Below are 14,125 nucleotides of genomic sequence, written 5' to 3'. Positions count from 1 at the left end.
GAGGTTTCACTCTTCTGGAAGGTGTCAGCTCCCATTGTAGTCATATCACCAAAGCACTAGGAATTTATCCAAAGGATACCGGAGTGTTGATTCATAGGGGCACATGTACTCCAATGTTTACAGTGCTATCAACAATAGCCAAATTATGGAAAGAGCCCAAATATCCATCAACTGATGAATGGATAAAGAAGATGTGGTTTGTATATATAATGGAATACTACTTGGCAATGAGAAAGAATGAAATCCTGCCATTTGCAACAATGTAGATGGAACTGGAGAGTATTATGCTAAGTGAAATAAGTCAGAGAAAGACAGATATCATATGTTTTCCCTCATATGTGGAACTTGAGAAACTTAGCAGAAGACCATGGGAGAAGGGAAAGGGAAAAAGTAGTTTCAAACAGAGAGGGAGGCAAACCATAAGAGACTCTTAAAGAGAACAAACTGAGGGTTGATGGGGTGGGGGGAGTGGGAGAAATGGGTGATGGGCATTGAGGAGGGCACTTGTTGGGATGAACACTGGGTGTTGTATGTAAGTGATGAATCATGGGAACCTACCCCCAAGACCAAGAGCACACTGTATATATACTGTATGTTAGCTAACCTGACAATAAATTGGCTAAAATTGAGCTAAAACAATATATATATACATACAGACATGTGTATATATATATATATATATATATATATATATATATATATATATATTTTAAAGACACACAGGCTTGCCCAGTGTGTGGATTTAATTGTCAGAAAGGAGTGAATTGCTGAGGTTGCAATTTCCACCAATCTGACAGCCTAGCACACTTTGAGATGCATCAGAGAAAGAGTGTGTTTTGTTTCCTTGGGTGTTGGTCTTCCTGGTGGCTTGGGGCAGGAAGTCAACCCTCTTCTTAACAAAATAAGAAATTTCCCTGAAGGTGATAACAAGCCCCTCTCTTTGTGTGGAGTCCATAGCTAAGAAAAGAATACAAAACCAGAAAGAACTGAGAAGGTGCAAGCACTACATGAATATGTGGCAGGAAAAGCCAGGAGTGTCTCCATCTTGCTAATCATGGCTTCCAAGACTCCCTAGAGAGGTAAACACTCAAGAATCAATAGCAGAGTAGGAATCAAACATTGTCTTATTAACAGATGTGCAGTATCTGGGCTTCAATGCTAAAGCACAAGGAGGGAGATCCTACGGCACTTTATTTAGCATCTGGATTTGCAGGATGCCCTTTGGGAAACATTGGACTCAGGGACCTTAGGTCAACCTTAGCATGAAAGGGAAAGCACCAAAGGAGGCTAAAATCTCAGAACACACAATGCACTCGTAGGTTAGGAACTCACACATCTCAGAGCAAGGAAAGAAAAAAAGGTGGAGATCTCCTGCCCTGTAAGTGAACCTTGGGGAAAATTGAACAAGCAGGGTTATCTAAGTTACCTGTTCCCTCTGCTGAGCTCTAGTCTAGAATAACATTCAATAATTAAATAGTAGAGGACAAAGCAGAAAGGAGGGTGTGAGAGGTAAGAAAGGTGTCACTTAATAGCCTAGGTGAGGAGATTAGGAAAGAAACAATTACTTCCCTAAAGCATTCTGGACTAACTTGAACCTTTTTGACTGAGCCAAGGCAATCCCAGGAGCTGGTTTATAGTATTTGTACGCCTTGACCTGTTTTTTTGTACAAAGAGCCCTATTGTTTGGCTATTTGGTAGAAGTTTGTGGGGAGGGTTCTTGCTGGTGATTTCAATCTGCTGATACCAGGTTGCAGAGGTTGGTGCTAATTTGCCAACCTCGCTTTTGTTGTTTACAGGATTGCCAGATTTAGCAAATAAAAATAGAGGTCACCTAGTTAAATCTGAGTTTCTGATAAACAGCAAACACTTTTTGAGTATAAGTATGTCCCGCATATTGTCATAGTTTAATTGGCAACACTAGTTGTTGAAAAGGAAAACGTGGCTCTTTTTAAAAATTCATCAGGCTTTTTTAAGCTTTGGCCTCAACCTCAAGAAACTCTCAGATGGACCCTTGCATAATTTTATTATTAATACTTTCCCAACAGGGGAAAGACCAGGATCTTTCTGCCTCACAGGTTCTATGTATTATCTGTTTGCTAACTGGCCCATTTCCATTTAAACTCTGGGCTGGTTATTTGTCTAAGAAGTCTTCCTCGCCTGTCAAATGTCACCTGTGTGTGTCAAGGGCCAACTCTCAGGCAAAATAATGCGTGGTACACACTGAGGGTAGGCATCAAATATTGGAGAAAATGGGAAAAAAACAAAACGAATACTCTCAATCCTTTCTGTGTTTATATTATTTTTACTTCAAGTGTCTTATATTTCTGGGACTTAAAAAACTTAAAAAAATAACATCTTAGATCAAATGCAAGTACAAAACAGAAAATCAGTGCTAGCCACAACGGTCACAGGTTTTTATTTATTTATTTATTTTAGTTCTCCAAACACTAATTCAAATTACCCTGAAAATGTGTCCTCTGGTGGCTGTAGAGAGAATTAGCATGTGGAGTAAGTGTCACTTAGGAGCCAGGGCAGCTAATGCCTGGCTTCTCTAAGAGTCCCTTAATTCACCTGAATTCACATCAGCCCTAATTTTATGAGAGTTTACACACAAAATGGTTACTTTCAGGATTTAAGACAGCCCAGTGTGTTTGAGCAATTCTTAACTCTAGGGATTCCAATATATTTGGCAGTAGAATCAGGACTGGGAGAAATCAATGGTACTCTAGATAACACAAAGGTTTATCCATTAGAAATAGGCTCTTTTGACAGAATTTCTGGTTTAGAAGGCCACGTTTCACAGCTTTGGCACAGATAGCTAGCTCAGTTTCTATAGAGAACTTATTGTCAGGGTAGAAAGGGGGGAGGTGTCTTCAATGATTTTTTTAAGTTAAAATAATTTCATTTACCATAGAGGAAACTAGTGAACAGCCCTGGTAGCTTAGCACAGAATGAAGTGTATGCCAAAGCGTGGAGAAATCGATTTTTCAGTCCTCTCTGCCCTTCTATTCTTCTATTGCCATTGAATCCTGCCTGGGGCCTCCATAGAAGGCCTGGAAGCACTGAAAGGGAAGGTGGGGAGAGAGAGCCCAGAAAAGGGGGGCTGCTTAAAACTCATGTTTCGACAATAAACTTGTTGAGTTCAGGGATTCTGTCTTATTTACATTTAATGTAGCCTTTTCGGTCGCTACACTCTGAGTCTAGATCTCTCACTTAGTTGATCAAAGGAAGTTTCTAACTGGCAGATGAAGGGTGCAGATGCAAACTCTGTAGAGGCCAGTTCCCTTTGAAAAGAGGAACGGTTTTCAAAGCCCGAGGCTCTCACCCTTTAAGCCCAGCCAGGTGTTTTCAAAAATTGGGTGACCTACATCTCTGTGAGTAATAGACCAGAGAGTAGATGAAATGGTTAACCATCTAATCTACTAGAAAAACAATTCAAAGAAAACATTTCCACTTCCCCATCTTCTGACCACATCATAGTGCACTGTAAGCTGGCTTCCACCCCCATACCTCCTCTGAGAGTCCTATGAAGCTGGCAATGACCCTGGGGACTGACCCCACTGCCTGGTGTTTAGGAGTCCTCTTTCTTGATGTTTCACTGCATGCCACACTAGTTAGTAACTGTCCTCTCGTAATTAAAAGCACCCCCCCCCCTTCATTGGCTCTTATCACACTATCCCTTCTTTTTTATCCTCTAGTTTCTTTGGCTACTTCTTGTTCCCCTCAAGGATTCTTGTTCTGTGATCTTCCCCTTAAATTCAAGAATTACCCAGGGCTGCATTTAAGACATCTCTGGCTTTTCCTAGTCATTTGATTCATTACTGTGGCTCAACATTCACCTTCATACCTCAGCTCATATCTGCTCCTGACCTTCAAACCTATACCTCCCACAAAACATTCACACCTGAGTTTTACCTTCCCCTCCAAAGTGCCCCTTCTCCTGCATTCCATTTCAGTTAATAGCCTCCTCCCTGACCCTGAGAAAGTCCTTTTTAATTCTACCCTTATTAAACTCTCACCCCAGCGTCTGGTCTTCAAATCCCAACATTTCCATTTCTACAAAGTGCTCTCAAGTCTGCCCTCCTTCCTGTTCTCACTGTTCCATCCTTGGTGTAGGTCCCGTCTTCCCTCTCCAGGTCACTGTTGCAATAACTGCACTGCTCTTCTGCACGAGCTCCACTCTAATCTATTCTCCCCACGAATACCCCAGCAACTGGTGAAAACGGAGCTATGGTCGTATTTCTCCCTTACTGGAACTCACCGATGGCTCCTCTTTGCTCATAAAATACACTGTAAATGTTGTATGGATTAGCAGGCCCTTCACAGGCTGCACCCAAAACACATTCAGCTCGTTTCTCATCATGCCTTTACAGCCTAGCCATAGAAGTCCTCTCGTTCTCCAAATTCACCATCCTCATTTTACACCTCCCTGACATCGCTAATGCTGTTTCCTCTGCTTAAGGATTTTTCCTTCTCCGACAGACAACATCTTACACATCTCTTAGTAACAGGATTAAATAAAGATCTATTCCTCTGAGAAGACTTGCCAATATTTCCTTTACTCCAATAGCCCCCCACAGGACAAATTCCTCCCTCCACGGTGGTCTCTGGGGATCTTGTGTGTGCCTCAGTTGTAAGCTATGAGTCACCTGTAATTTTTACTTAGAGACTGGGTCAACTTTTATAGACTAGAATTCCTTAAAGACAGAGATTATCTTCTCTTATTTATCCATATGTTCCTAATGTCTAGAATAGTTCCTGAGACAGAGGAGATACTTAATGTTTGATGAATAAACTCCCAAGAGTTGGTGACCATCAGAAGGGCTAATAATCCATGCTGTGGATACAAATGAAGAGCAGTGTTTCATTTATTACTAGGATATGAGCCATTGATGGTATGATGATGAATTTAGCAAGATGCCATCTCATTGCTTTAAACTCACCCTTGCTGCGCTGAGCATACCTTGCCCAACTGCCTGCCCCACCCACATGTGGTGTATTTCTAAAGGCCATAATAAAGTCAGGGTGTCTGTGTGTAGCAAAGTGAGGCTCGTCCCTGACAGGACAATGAATGTGAATGGAATCATCACCCATTCTCACTAAAAACATATATATAAGACCCTAAATTATACAGCCCTCCAACAAATTATGCCTATAAGATAAAGTAGTACCCTTCACATTTTATTTTTTGTTAACAAGGAACCACAAGAAAATAAACTTATTATTCACACCCTTACAACTAGCTGAGATTATTTAAATAGAATACTTACATACTTTATTAGGAGCTGCCCCAAAAGACAGGCTTTTTGTTTGTTTTAAATACTGGGTGTTGTAAGAAAGTTTAACAGATGTTTTGTTTTCTAGGGAGAAATACCTGGCGCTTGTTTTCTAGAAGAACTGCTTCCCAGGTCCATATGTCATACAGCACAGCAAATCTGTCCACGCTTGCATGGGCCCATCCCCAGTCCTGGCCAGTATTTGACTTGCTGCCCTCTTTGTGACCTGGGAGAGAAGGGGGATGAGAATGATCAGAGACAGGCCTTTCCACGGAGCTATTCTCATTTGAAAAGCAGCCCTTGAACTGTCAGCTCCATCTCAGGAATGAAAACACTGAGTCAGTCACAGGGGTTCCTAAGAATCAGCTGGAGAGCCATTGGCCAAGACTAGGACCTAAGTTCACACTTGTTGACTTCTAAGTCACTAGAGGTTTTTGTTTCCACTTTTTAATTTTAGTCTTAAAGGCTAATTTTAGAAATACAACCAAAATTCAGTTAATATGAAATCTTCACGAAAATATCCTCAAACCTGTAATTTAAAGGCAAAACATACATTTCACCTTCTCTAAAAATAGGTCCCTGGTGGTTTAACCACAAACCCAGGTTAACCCCGCTCTTCCAAGTGATATTAGCCAAGTAAAAACTTCTCAGAGAAGTTTCTAAGATATTCCTTAATTATGTTAATTCCTAACTTAAATCAATAAAGGTAAGTAATCCTTGTCATTATATTCAGCTAAAATATTTTCACACTATATTAATGTTAATTTTTCAATACCAGCATGAGTATTGCTTTCAATTTTTGAGTGGTCTATTTCAGACTGAAATATCAAAAAGTAAGAGAGTTTCAGGTGCTGAACTTTGAGTTCAATAATTATCACGTATATGATGGGTACTGAACAAAGAAAAAGACTTTGATCAGGAATTTCTTCAGCAGAGGTTGGGAAATCATTCCACAACGGATGACTACATATTCACTATCTCGGTTGAAAGATGGTCTTGTTCATGTGGCTAAATAACTGCTGACTGTTTCAATCAAATTAAATTCTTAGCAGCTTGAAACAGTTGCACAGTATTATAAATTAATATCAATAAAAATGATGCCATCAGTATGTAGAATAACCAGTAAAGATAAAAGCTAAAAGTTGAAATTAAATGCCTTAGAATGTTGGATGCCATCACTGCATCCCATGATTCAGACACCCATGGTCTGTAACAAAGAGGGCAGAGTTCAATCCAATGTTAAGTTAATTCTGTCAGGCTCTGAAAGGTTAGTTGTCAAACATTCTTTGAGCAGTATTTTATATCAATATTAAAATTCTTTTTTTTAAGTTTATTTATTTTGAGAGAGAGAGAGAGAGGGAGGAGTAGAGAGAAGGAGAGAGAGAGAGAATCCCAAGCAGGTTCACACTGGCAATGCAGAGCCCAACGTGGGGCTTGAACTCATGAACTGTGAGATCATGACCTGAGCAGAAACCAAGAGTCAGACGCTTAACTGACTGACTGAGCCACCCAGGCGCCCCAAAATGAATTATTCTTAATTACCAACCACATATATTACAAAATAGCACAAACCCTTGCTAAATTTCCTTTTAGGTGTTGCAATATGTCTAGAAACTCTAAGCTCTTTCCAAATATAATGCTAATGTCATCATATTATTCCAAAAGGATTCTTCTTTCCTCACCTATTTCTAGAATTGCATACATTTGAGTGACGCCAGAAGGAAGAAGAGAACCCATAGTATAAGTTATTTGATTACCCTGAGTAATGATTTCTCCTTTTGGTGCTTATCCTGCCGGATTTTTGTTAGGAACTCCAGGGTGTCTCTGCTTCTAACTGCTGTTTCCCCAAGGTCAATCACTTTTTTGTCACTTAGGAAAAAAGAATTATTACCTTCACTCCCTTACTTTGCTTCCCTCGGGGCCCTGCATGACACCCCCTTCACCTGGTGGGGAACAAACAGAGTCTAAACAACAGTCAGAATTATAACCACGCTTTGAAAGAGTAGTCACAGTCTCCAACAAGAAGAGGGACTTGAGCTAGAAGCAGAACCATATCTTCTCTAAAGCAGGGGAGGTGTATGCACTTACTGAGTTTTCAGATACTATTGGATATGCATTTATGTTTCCAGGTGGAAGGTGTTAAACAGAGCCCTTAGTGTTTATTATTTGTTTGGCTGGTTGATTTTTTAAACTCTGACTTCTGACCTTTCTCTTTCTCAATGTAATGGCTGGCGACAAGCAGCATTTCTGCCTCCAGCTCCTTCAGATCACTCAAGGCTTCATCATACATGACATGCACTCCTCGCTGGTCCTGGGTGTAGACGTAACCCGCGTCTATGCTGTAGTAGTCATCCTGGTTCTCCACTTCTGAGAACTCCATGAACTGGATGCTGTGGACCTGGGGAAAGAAAGCCAAGCCCAGAAGTTACCGGAAAAGAAAGAGTTATATTTTGCCAGCCCACATGGGCCAAACAGTAGGCTTCTGTTCTCATGCAGTGGGCTGTCAGTATGGAGCTGCAGACATGCTGAATGCATAAAGCACTGTATGTAGAGAAAGAGATATGAGCAAAGAATGTTGGCGGGGAAGGGTAGTGACATAGATAAATAGCTGATTAAGTTTTGTTCTGATTAACTCCAGGTTACCTGGAAAAAGGCAGGCAATAGAGCTGAGTGTTATTGGTCAGGGTGCCTGTGTTCTGGGCCTAGCTCTGCCAGGATCTCACCCTAGGCAAGTCACTCAGCTACTCTTAGCCTCTGTGTCCTCACCTGTAACACGGGGACAATGGAGATACCACAACAGTTTTACAGGGGGCACGTTGACACTGTGCTTATGAAGCACTTGAGATCTATACACATTAGCTGTTAAAAACTTTTTCATTTTAATTATACAAATACTTTAAAGATGCATTAACACAATCTCATGTCTTAGTAATATATATACTGAATTGAATAGTGTTCCCCTAAAATTCATGTCCACCTGAAACCTGTGAATGTGACCTAATATGGAAATGGAGTCTTTGCAGACATACATAGGTTAAGATAAGGTCATAGTGTAGGGTGACTCCAATGACTGATGTTCTTTTTTTTTTTTTAATTAATTAAAAAAAATTTTTTGAGAGAGAGAGACAGAAAGAGGGAGCACAAGCAGGGGAAGGACAGAGAGAGAGACAGGGAGATAGAATCTGAAGCAGGCTAGAGGCTCTGAGCTGTCAGCACGGAGCCCTATGTGGGGCTTGAACTACCAGCTGTGAGATCATGACCTGAGCCAGAAGTCAGACGCTTAACCGACTGAGGCCCCCAGGAGCTCCCAATGACTGATGTTTTTATAAAAAGAGGAAAACATGGAGACCGACTCCGAGGGGAGAAAGTCATGTTAGGACAGGGGTGGAGATTGGAGTGATGCATCTAGAAGCCAAGGATGCCAAGTAACAGCCAGGATTACTAGCAACTGCCAGATGCTAGGGGGGACAAGGAAGGATCTTCCCCTGGAGACTTCAGAGGGAGCATGGCCCTGCTCATACCTTGATTTTGGACTTGTAACATCCAACACTATGACAGAATAAAGTTCTCTCCTGGTTGCTAGGAGCCACTCACTTTGTGGTGTTTTGTTATGGCAACTCTAGGAAAGTAGTGCAAGTAATCTGGGTATTCCAATCATAATTTCTCTCAGATGACCGAGGAACTGTTGCATCCTGAGAATAATTTTTCTGATAATGATTCTCACAATTTCAAACTTCACTCTTCTCAAGCCCACCTCATGCCCACTCTTCACTCTGTCTCAGCAGAAGCCCCTCTGCTTCTCCACCTCCTCTCACACAGACCCGCTGGCTCACACCCTCCTCTCCACTTCCTTCTGTTCTACGGGGAACAACCCTGCTCCCCTTCTCCGTGACCATTCCCTCCCATCTCTGAAGCTTCCCTTTCTCTTGGATACCCAACTCCTTGCAGCCAGCTATTTTCCCAACTGAAACTGAAAGATGCTCACATCCCTCTATTTTATTTTATTTTATTTTTTAAATGTTTATTTATTTTTGAGAGAGAGAGAGAGCATGAGCAGTGGAGTGGCATTGAGCGAGGGGGACAGAGGATCCAAAGCAAGCTCTGTGCTGACAGCAGCGAGCCTGACATGGGGCTCAAACCCATGAACTATGAGATCGTGACCTGAGCCGAACTCAGACACTCAACCGACTGAGCCACTCATGTGCCCCTCACATCCCTCTCATTTTCAAAATATCCTCTTGCCCTTCCCCAGGTCCCACCTTTTGTCTCCCCTCCTCCCTACAATCTAACCTCCCAAGATGTGATCTGCATTCACTGTCTCCATTTCCTCATCTCCTACTCCTCACCCATCTCCATCTGACTCCTGTCTCCATCAAACCAAACCACTTTCACTAAGACCAACAGTGACCTTTTCTCCACATCCAGCAGACTTTCTTTAGCCATCTTATGTATTATCTCAGGAGCATGTGACACAGTTTTACACTTCCTGCTTCTTTCTTTCTTTCTTTCTGTAATGTTTTTTATTTTTGAGAGAGAGACAGCATGAGCTGGGAAGGGTCAGAGAGAGGGGAGACACAGAATCCGAAGCAGGCTCCAGGCTCTGAGCTGTCAGCACAGAGCCTGACATGGGGCTCGAACCCATGGACCGCGAGATCATGACCTGAGCTGAAGTCAGATGCTTAACCAACTGAGCCACCCAGGCTCCCCTATTATTATTATTTTTAATTTACATCCCAGTTAGTTAGCTTATAGCGGAATAATGATTTCAGGAGTAGAATCCAGTGATTCATCCCCTACATATAACACTCAGTGTTCATCCCAACAAGTGTCCTCCTTAATGCCCATTGCCCATTTAGCTCATCCCTTAGCCACAACCCCTCCAGCGACCCTGTTTGTTCTCCATATTTAAGAGTCTCTTATGTTTTGTCCCCTTCCCTGTTTTTGTATTATTTTTGCTTCCCTTCCCTTATGGTCATCTGTTTGTATCTTAAATTCCACATATGAGTGAAGTCATATTTGTCTTTCTCTAATTTCACTTAGCATAATACGCTCCAGTTCCATCCACATTGTTGCAAATGGCAAGATTTCATTCTTTTTGATTGCCGAGTAATACTCCATCATATACACACACACACACACACACACACACACACACACACACACACACACATCACATCTTCTTTATCCATTCCAAAGCCGATGGACATGTGGGCTCTTTTCCATATTTTGGCTATTGTCAATAGTGCTGCTGTAAACATTGTGCACTCCCTGCTTCTTGACTCACTCATTTCCCTGGCCTCCTGAGACCCCACCTTCTCTTTGGTCTCACCAACTTTCCAGCCATCCCTTTGCTGATGCTTGAGGTGTATTTTTCTCATTAAACAGGAGTCACACTTAAGACCCAGTCTTACGACCTCATCTTTTCCTCCTATACTCCTTCCTTGGGAGGCAGTATACTTTCACTGCTGAGATTACCTTCTTTAGACCATTTGCTCCCTGGTATCTGTAATCCAGGCCTCCTAGAGCTCCAGACCCACATATCCAATGACCTATTTGGCATCTGTTCCTGGGCATCTCAAAGGCCCCTCAAATTTAATATGATAAAATTGTGTTTCTCCCACAAACCTGGGCCATCTCCAACTTGCCCATTTTGGTCAACAGCACCATCACCCAGTCACTTCCTCTAGCATGAATCATTCCTGCCATCTCCTTCTGCCTCACCCTACATGTTTAGTCTATCACCAACTCCTGTTGATTTGACTTCCTATCTTTCCAATCCATCACTTCTCTGCATCTCCACCACCCACCATCCTAGTCCAAGCTGTAATTAGCTTTCACCAGGAAAGTCTAGGAGCTTCTAAACTGGTTTAGCCTCTTAATTGGTCTATCCACATTGCTTCTGGCCTGAGTTTCTTTTCCCTCATTTTACTCACTGCTGACAGAAGATCTTTTAGAATGCAGTTTTGAGGGGTGATCAAGGTGGCTCAGTTGGTTGGGCTTCCAACTTCGGCTCAAGTCATGATCTTACGGTTGACAAGTATGAGCCCCACATCAGGCTCTGTGCTGACAGCTTAGAGCCTGGAACCTATTTCAGACTCTGTGTCTCCCCCTCTCTCTCTTCCCCTCCCCCACTCATGCTCTGTCTCTCTCAAAGATAAATAAACATTAAAAAAATTATTAAAAACAAAGAAATGAAGTTTTGATTGTCTTGTTTCCTCCACTTTAATATCCCTGAAAGGCATCCCATCACTTACAGAATAAAGCAAAACTCCTTAACAGGGCCTACACAGTCTGGCCCCTGCCTATCTCTCTCCAGTGGTTCTCAACCAAATGTGATTTTGCTCCCCAGTGGACATTTGGCCATGTCTGGAGACATTTTTGGTTGTCACAACTTGGAGGTAGGTGCTACTGGCATCTAGGGGGTAAAGGCCAGGAATGCTGCTAAATATCCTGTAATGGTTGGGACAGCCTCCCACAACAAAAGAATTATCAAACCCAAAATGTCAATAGTGCCAAGTTCAAGAAACTTTGGGCTAGTTTCATTTTGCATCACTTTCCACCTGGATCACTGTGTCCCAGCCACTCATGTCTTTTGGTTTCTTGTGAGTGCCATGCTCTCTCTCTGCACAGGTCCTTTGCACAATCTATCTCCTCTCCATTGAAAGATCTCCTTCCTCCTTTGCCTAGTTAAAGCCTTTTCGCCTTCCAACCTCAGCTCTATCATTACTTTCACAGGGAACTCCTGCTGGCTTCCCTGTAACACCAAGTATCTCTTTTGAGGCACTTACTGAGGTTGTTGTCTTACATTTATTTGTGTGAGTATTGATCAATATTTGTCTCACTCACTGGATTTTAAGTACTACGAGGGTAAGGAACATGTATATTTTTGTTCATTATTTGTCTCCTCAGTGTTTATTAGAGGGCCTAACACATAAAAAGTTAGAAAATAAGTAAAAGAATGGATGAAGAGATAGTTCTTTATATTTTTGTATACAGATTTCTTTTAGTCTATGATTTTATGATGCTTACTTGTACTTCTAACATATACCAGTCAGAAATCCTGTATTTGGCCCTCATGGATTCTCACCTCATGTCATTACACCTAATAAATGCATTCTCGATGGGGGTGATAATGTCCAGGGTAAAAAGTAGTTCTTGGAGGGGCACCTGAGTGGCTCAGTCGGTTAAGCATCTGCCTTTGGCCCAGGTCATGATCTCGTGGTTTGTGAGTTCGAGCCCCATATCGGACTTGCTGCTGTCAGCCTGTCAGTACAGAGCCTGCTTGGGATCCTCTGTTCCCCTCTCACAGCTCCTCCCCCCACTTGTGCTCTCTTAAAAATAAATATTTTTTTAAGAAAAGTATTTCCTGGAGGACAAAAAAATCTTACTTTTTTATGGTATAAAGCACAGATATACATACTATACACATATGTGGCATATCTCTGGTATTAATATTTCTTTGGAGGGGGACTGTTGGGGAAAAAAGTCTAAAATGAGTCCTTGTGGGGGAAGCAGTAATGAAAAAAAGGTTAGGAGACATTGGCCCAGCTTTTCATATATACATGAAATATGATATAAATACTATTTATCATCTTAGCTATTTTTCAGTTTACAGTTTAGTGGCATTAATTATAGTCACATTGTTGTGCATCCATCACCACCATCCATCTCTAGAACTCTTTTCACCTTGCAAAACTGGAATTCTGTATCCATTGAACAATAACCCCTATTCCCTCTCCCCCCAACTCCTGGCCTCTACCATTCTCCATATTGTCTCAAGTGAATGTGACTACTCTAGCTACCTCATATAAACGGAATCACTCAGTATTGGTCCTTTTGTGACTGGCTTATTCCACTGAGCATGATGTTCTCAAGTTTTATCCATGTTGCAGCATGTGTCATAGTTTCCTTCCTTTTTAAGATGGACTAATTTTCCATTTTATGTATATATCCTGTTTACCATCTGTCAGTGGACACTCGAATTGCTTCCACCTTTTGCCTATTGTGAATAATGCCATTATGAACATAGGTGTGCAAATATCTCTTTGAATCCCTGCTTTCAATGCTGGACCAGAAGTCGAATTACTGGACCATATGGTATTCCTATCTTTAAATTTTTGAAGAAGCATACTGTTCTTCTGTAAATGGTGGCTGCATGATTTACATTCCCACCAACAGTACACAAGGGCCCCAATTTCTGCTTTTTGCTATTTTTCAGGCATACAAATTTTTTTTTAAGTTTATTTATTTTTGAGAGAGAAAGAGAGAGAGCGAGTTGGGGAGAGACAGAGAGTGGGCGGGGAAAGGGAATCCAAAGTGGGCTCATGCTGTCAGTGCAGAGCCTGACACGGGGATCGAACTCACAAACTGTGAGATCATGACCCAAGCTGAAGTCAGGTGCTTAACCAACTGAGCCACCCAGGCACACCTAGGCATACTGCTTTTTAATAATTAGGCACCTCCTTTGACTAGGAGTTCCCAAACTGAAAGTATTGTTTCTTATAAAATGATAAGCACCAATGAAAAACAGAAAACATGCTGAGAAAACGACATCACATACAAAAGTTAAACAGCCTGCTTAGATTTATAAGCTAGTATATTGGCTTTTGCTGTTGGCATTTTAGCTCCTATCACCTGTTATGCAAACTGGGCTCTTCTTTAAGGAGAAAAGGGACAACTTAGTGTGGAGTCCTTTATCCACTTTATCGGAGAAAAACTTTCCCAATGTTCTTGTGCTGGGGCATTTTTTAAAACTAAAGAAACAGCTATTAGATTGAGTTTCTGAAGCTGATGGAAAGCATTGCAGTGTCAAGATGCTGAATGTACTACCATTATCTATTTAAATTGCC

General features: G+C 41.6%; 1 protein-coding gene across 6 annotated transcripts in view; it reads right to left on the bottom strand.

Annotated features, from left to right (window-relative positions):
- LOC123608828 overlaps nucleotides 1–14,125 on the bottom strand; it is a 186,211-nt gene that overhangs the window by 108,901 nt on the left and 63,185 nt on the right. For all 6 annotated transcript variants that reach the window (XM_045499212.1, XM_045499211.1, XM_045499215.1 and 3 more), the window contains 2 exons: nucleotides 7,482–7,674; nucleotides 5,375–5,502 (listed from right to left, as the gene is read on the bottom strand). In XM_045499212.1, coding sequence (XP_045355168.1) covers nucleotides 5,375–5,502; nucleotides 7,482–7,674 — 321 coding nt within the window. The remainder of the gene's footprint in view (nucleotides 1–5,374; nucleotides 5,503–7,481; nucleotides 7,675–14,125) is intronic.

This window comes from Leopardus geoffroyi, chromosome B2 (assembly GCF_018350155.1).
Source record: "Leopardus geoffroyi isolate Oge1 chromosome B2, O.geoffroyi_Oge1_pat1.0, whole genome shotgun sequence".
In the NCBI taxonomy this organism is placed as follows: Eukaryota; Metazoa; Chordata; class Mammalia; order Carnivora; family Felidae; genus Leopardus; species Leopardus geoffroyi.
This window is presented reverse-complemented; position numbering and strand designations above follow the sequence as displayed.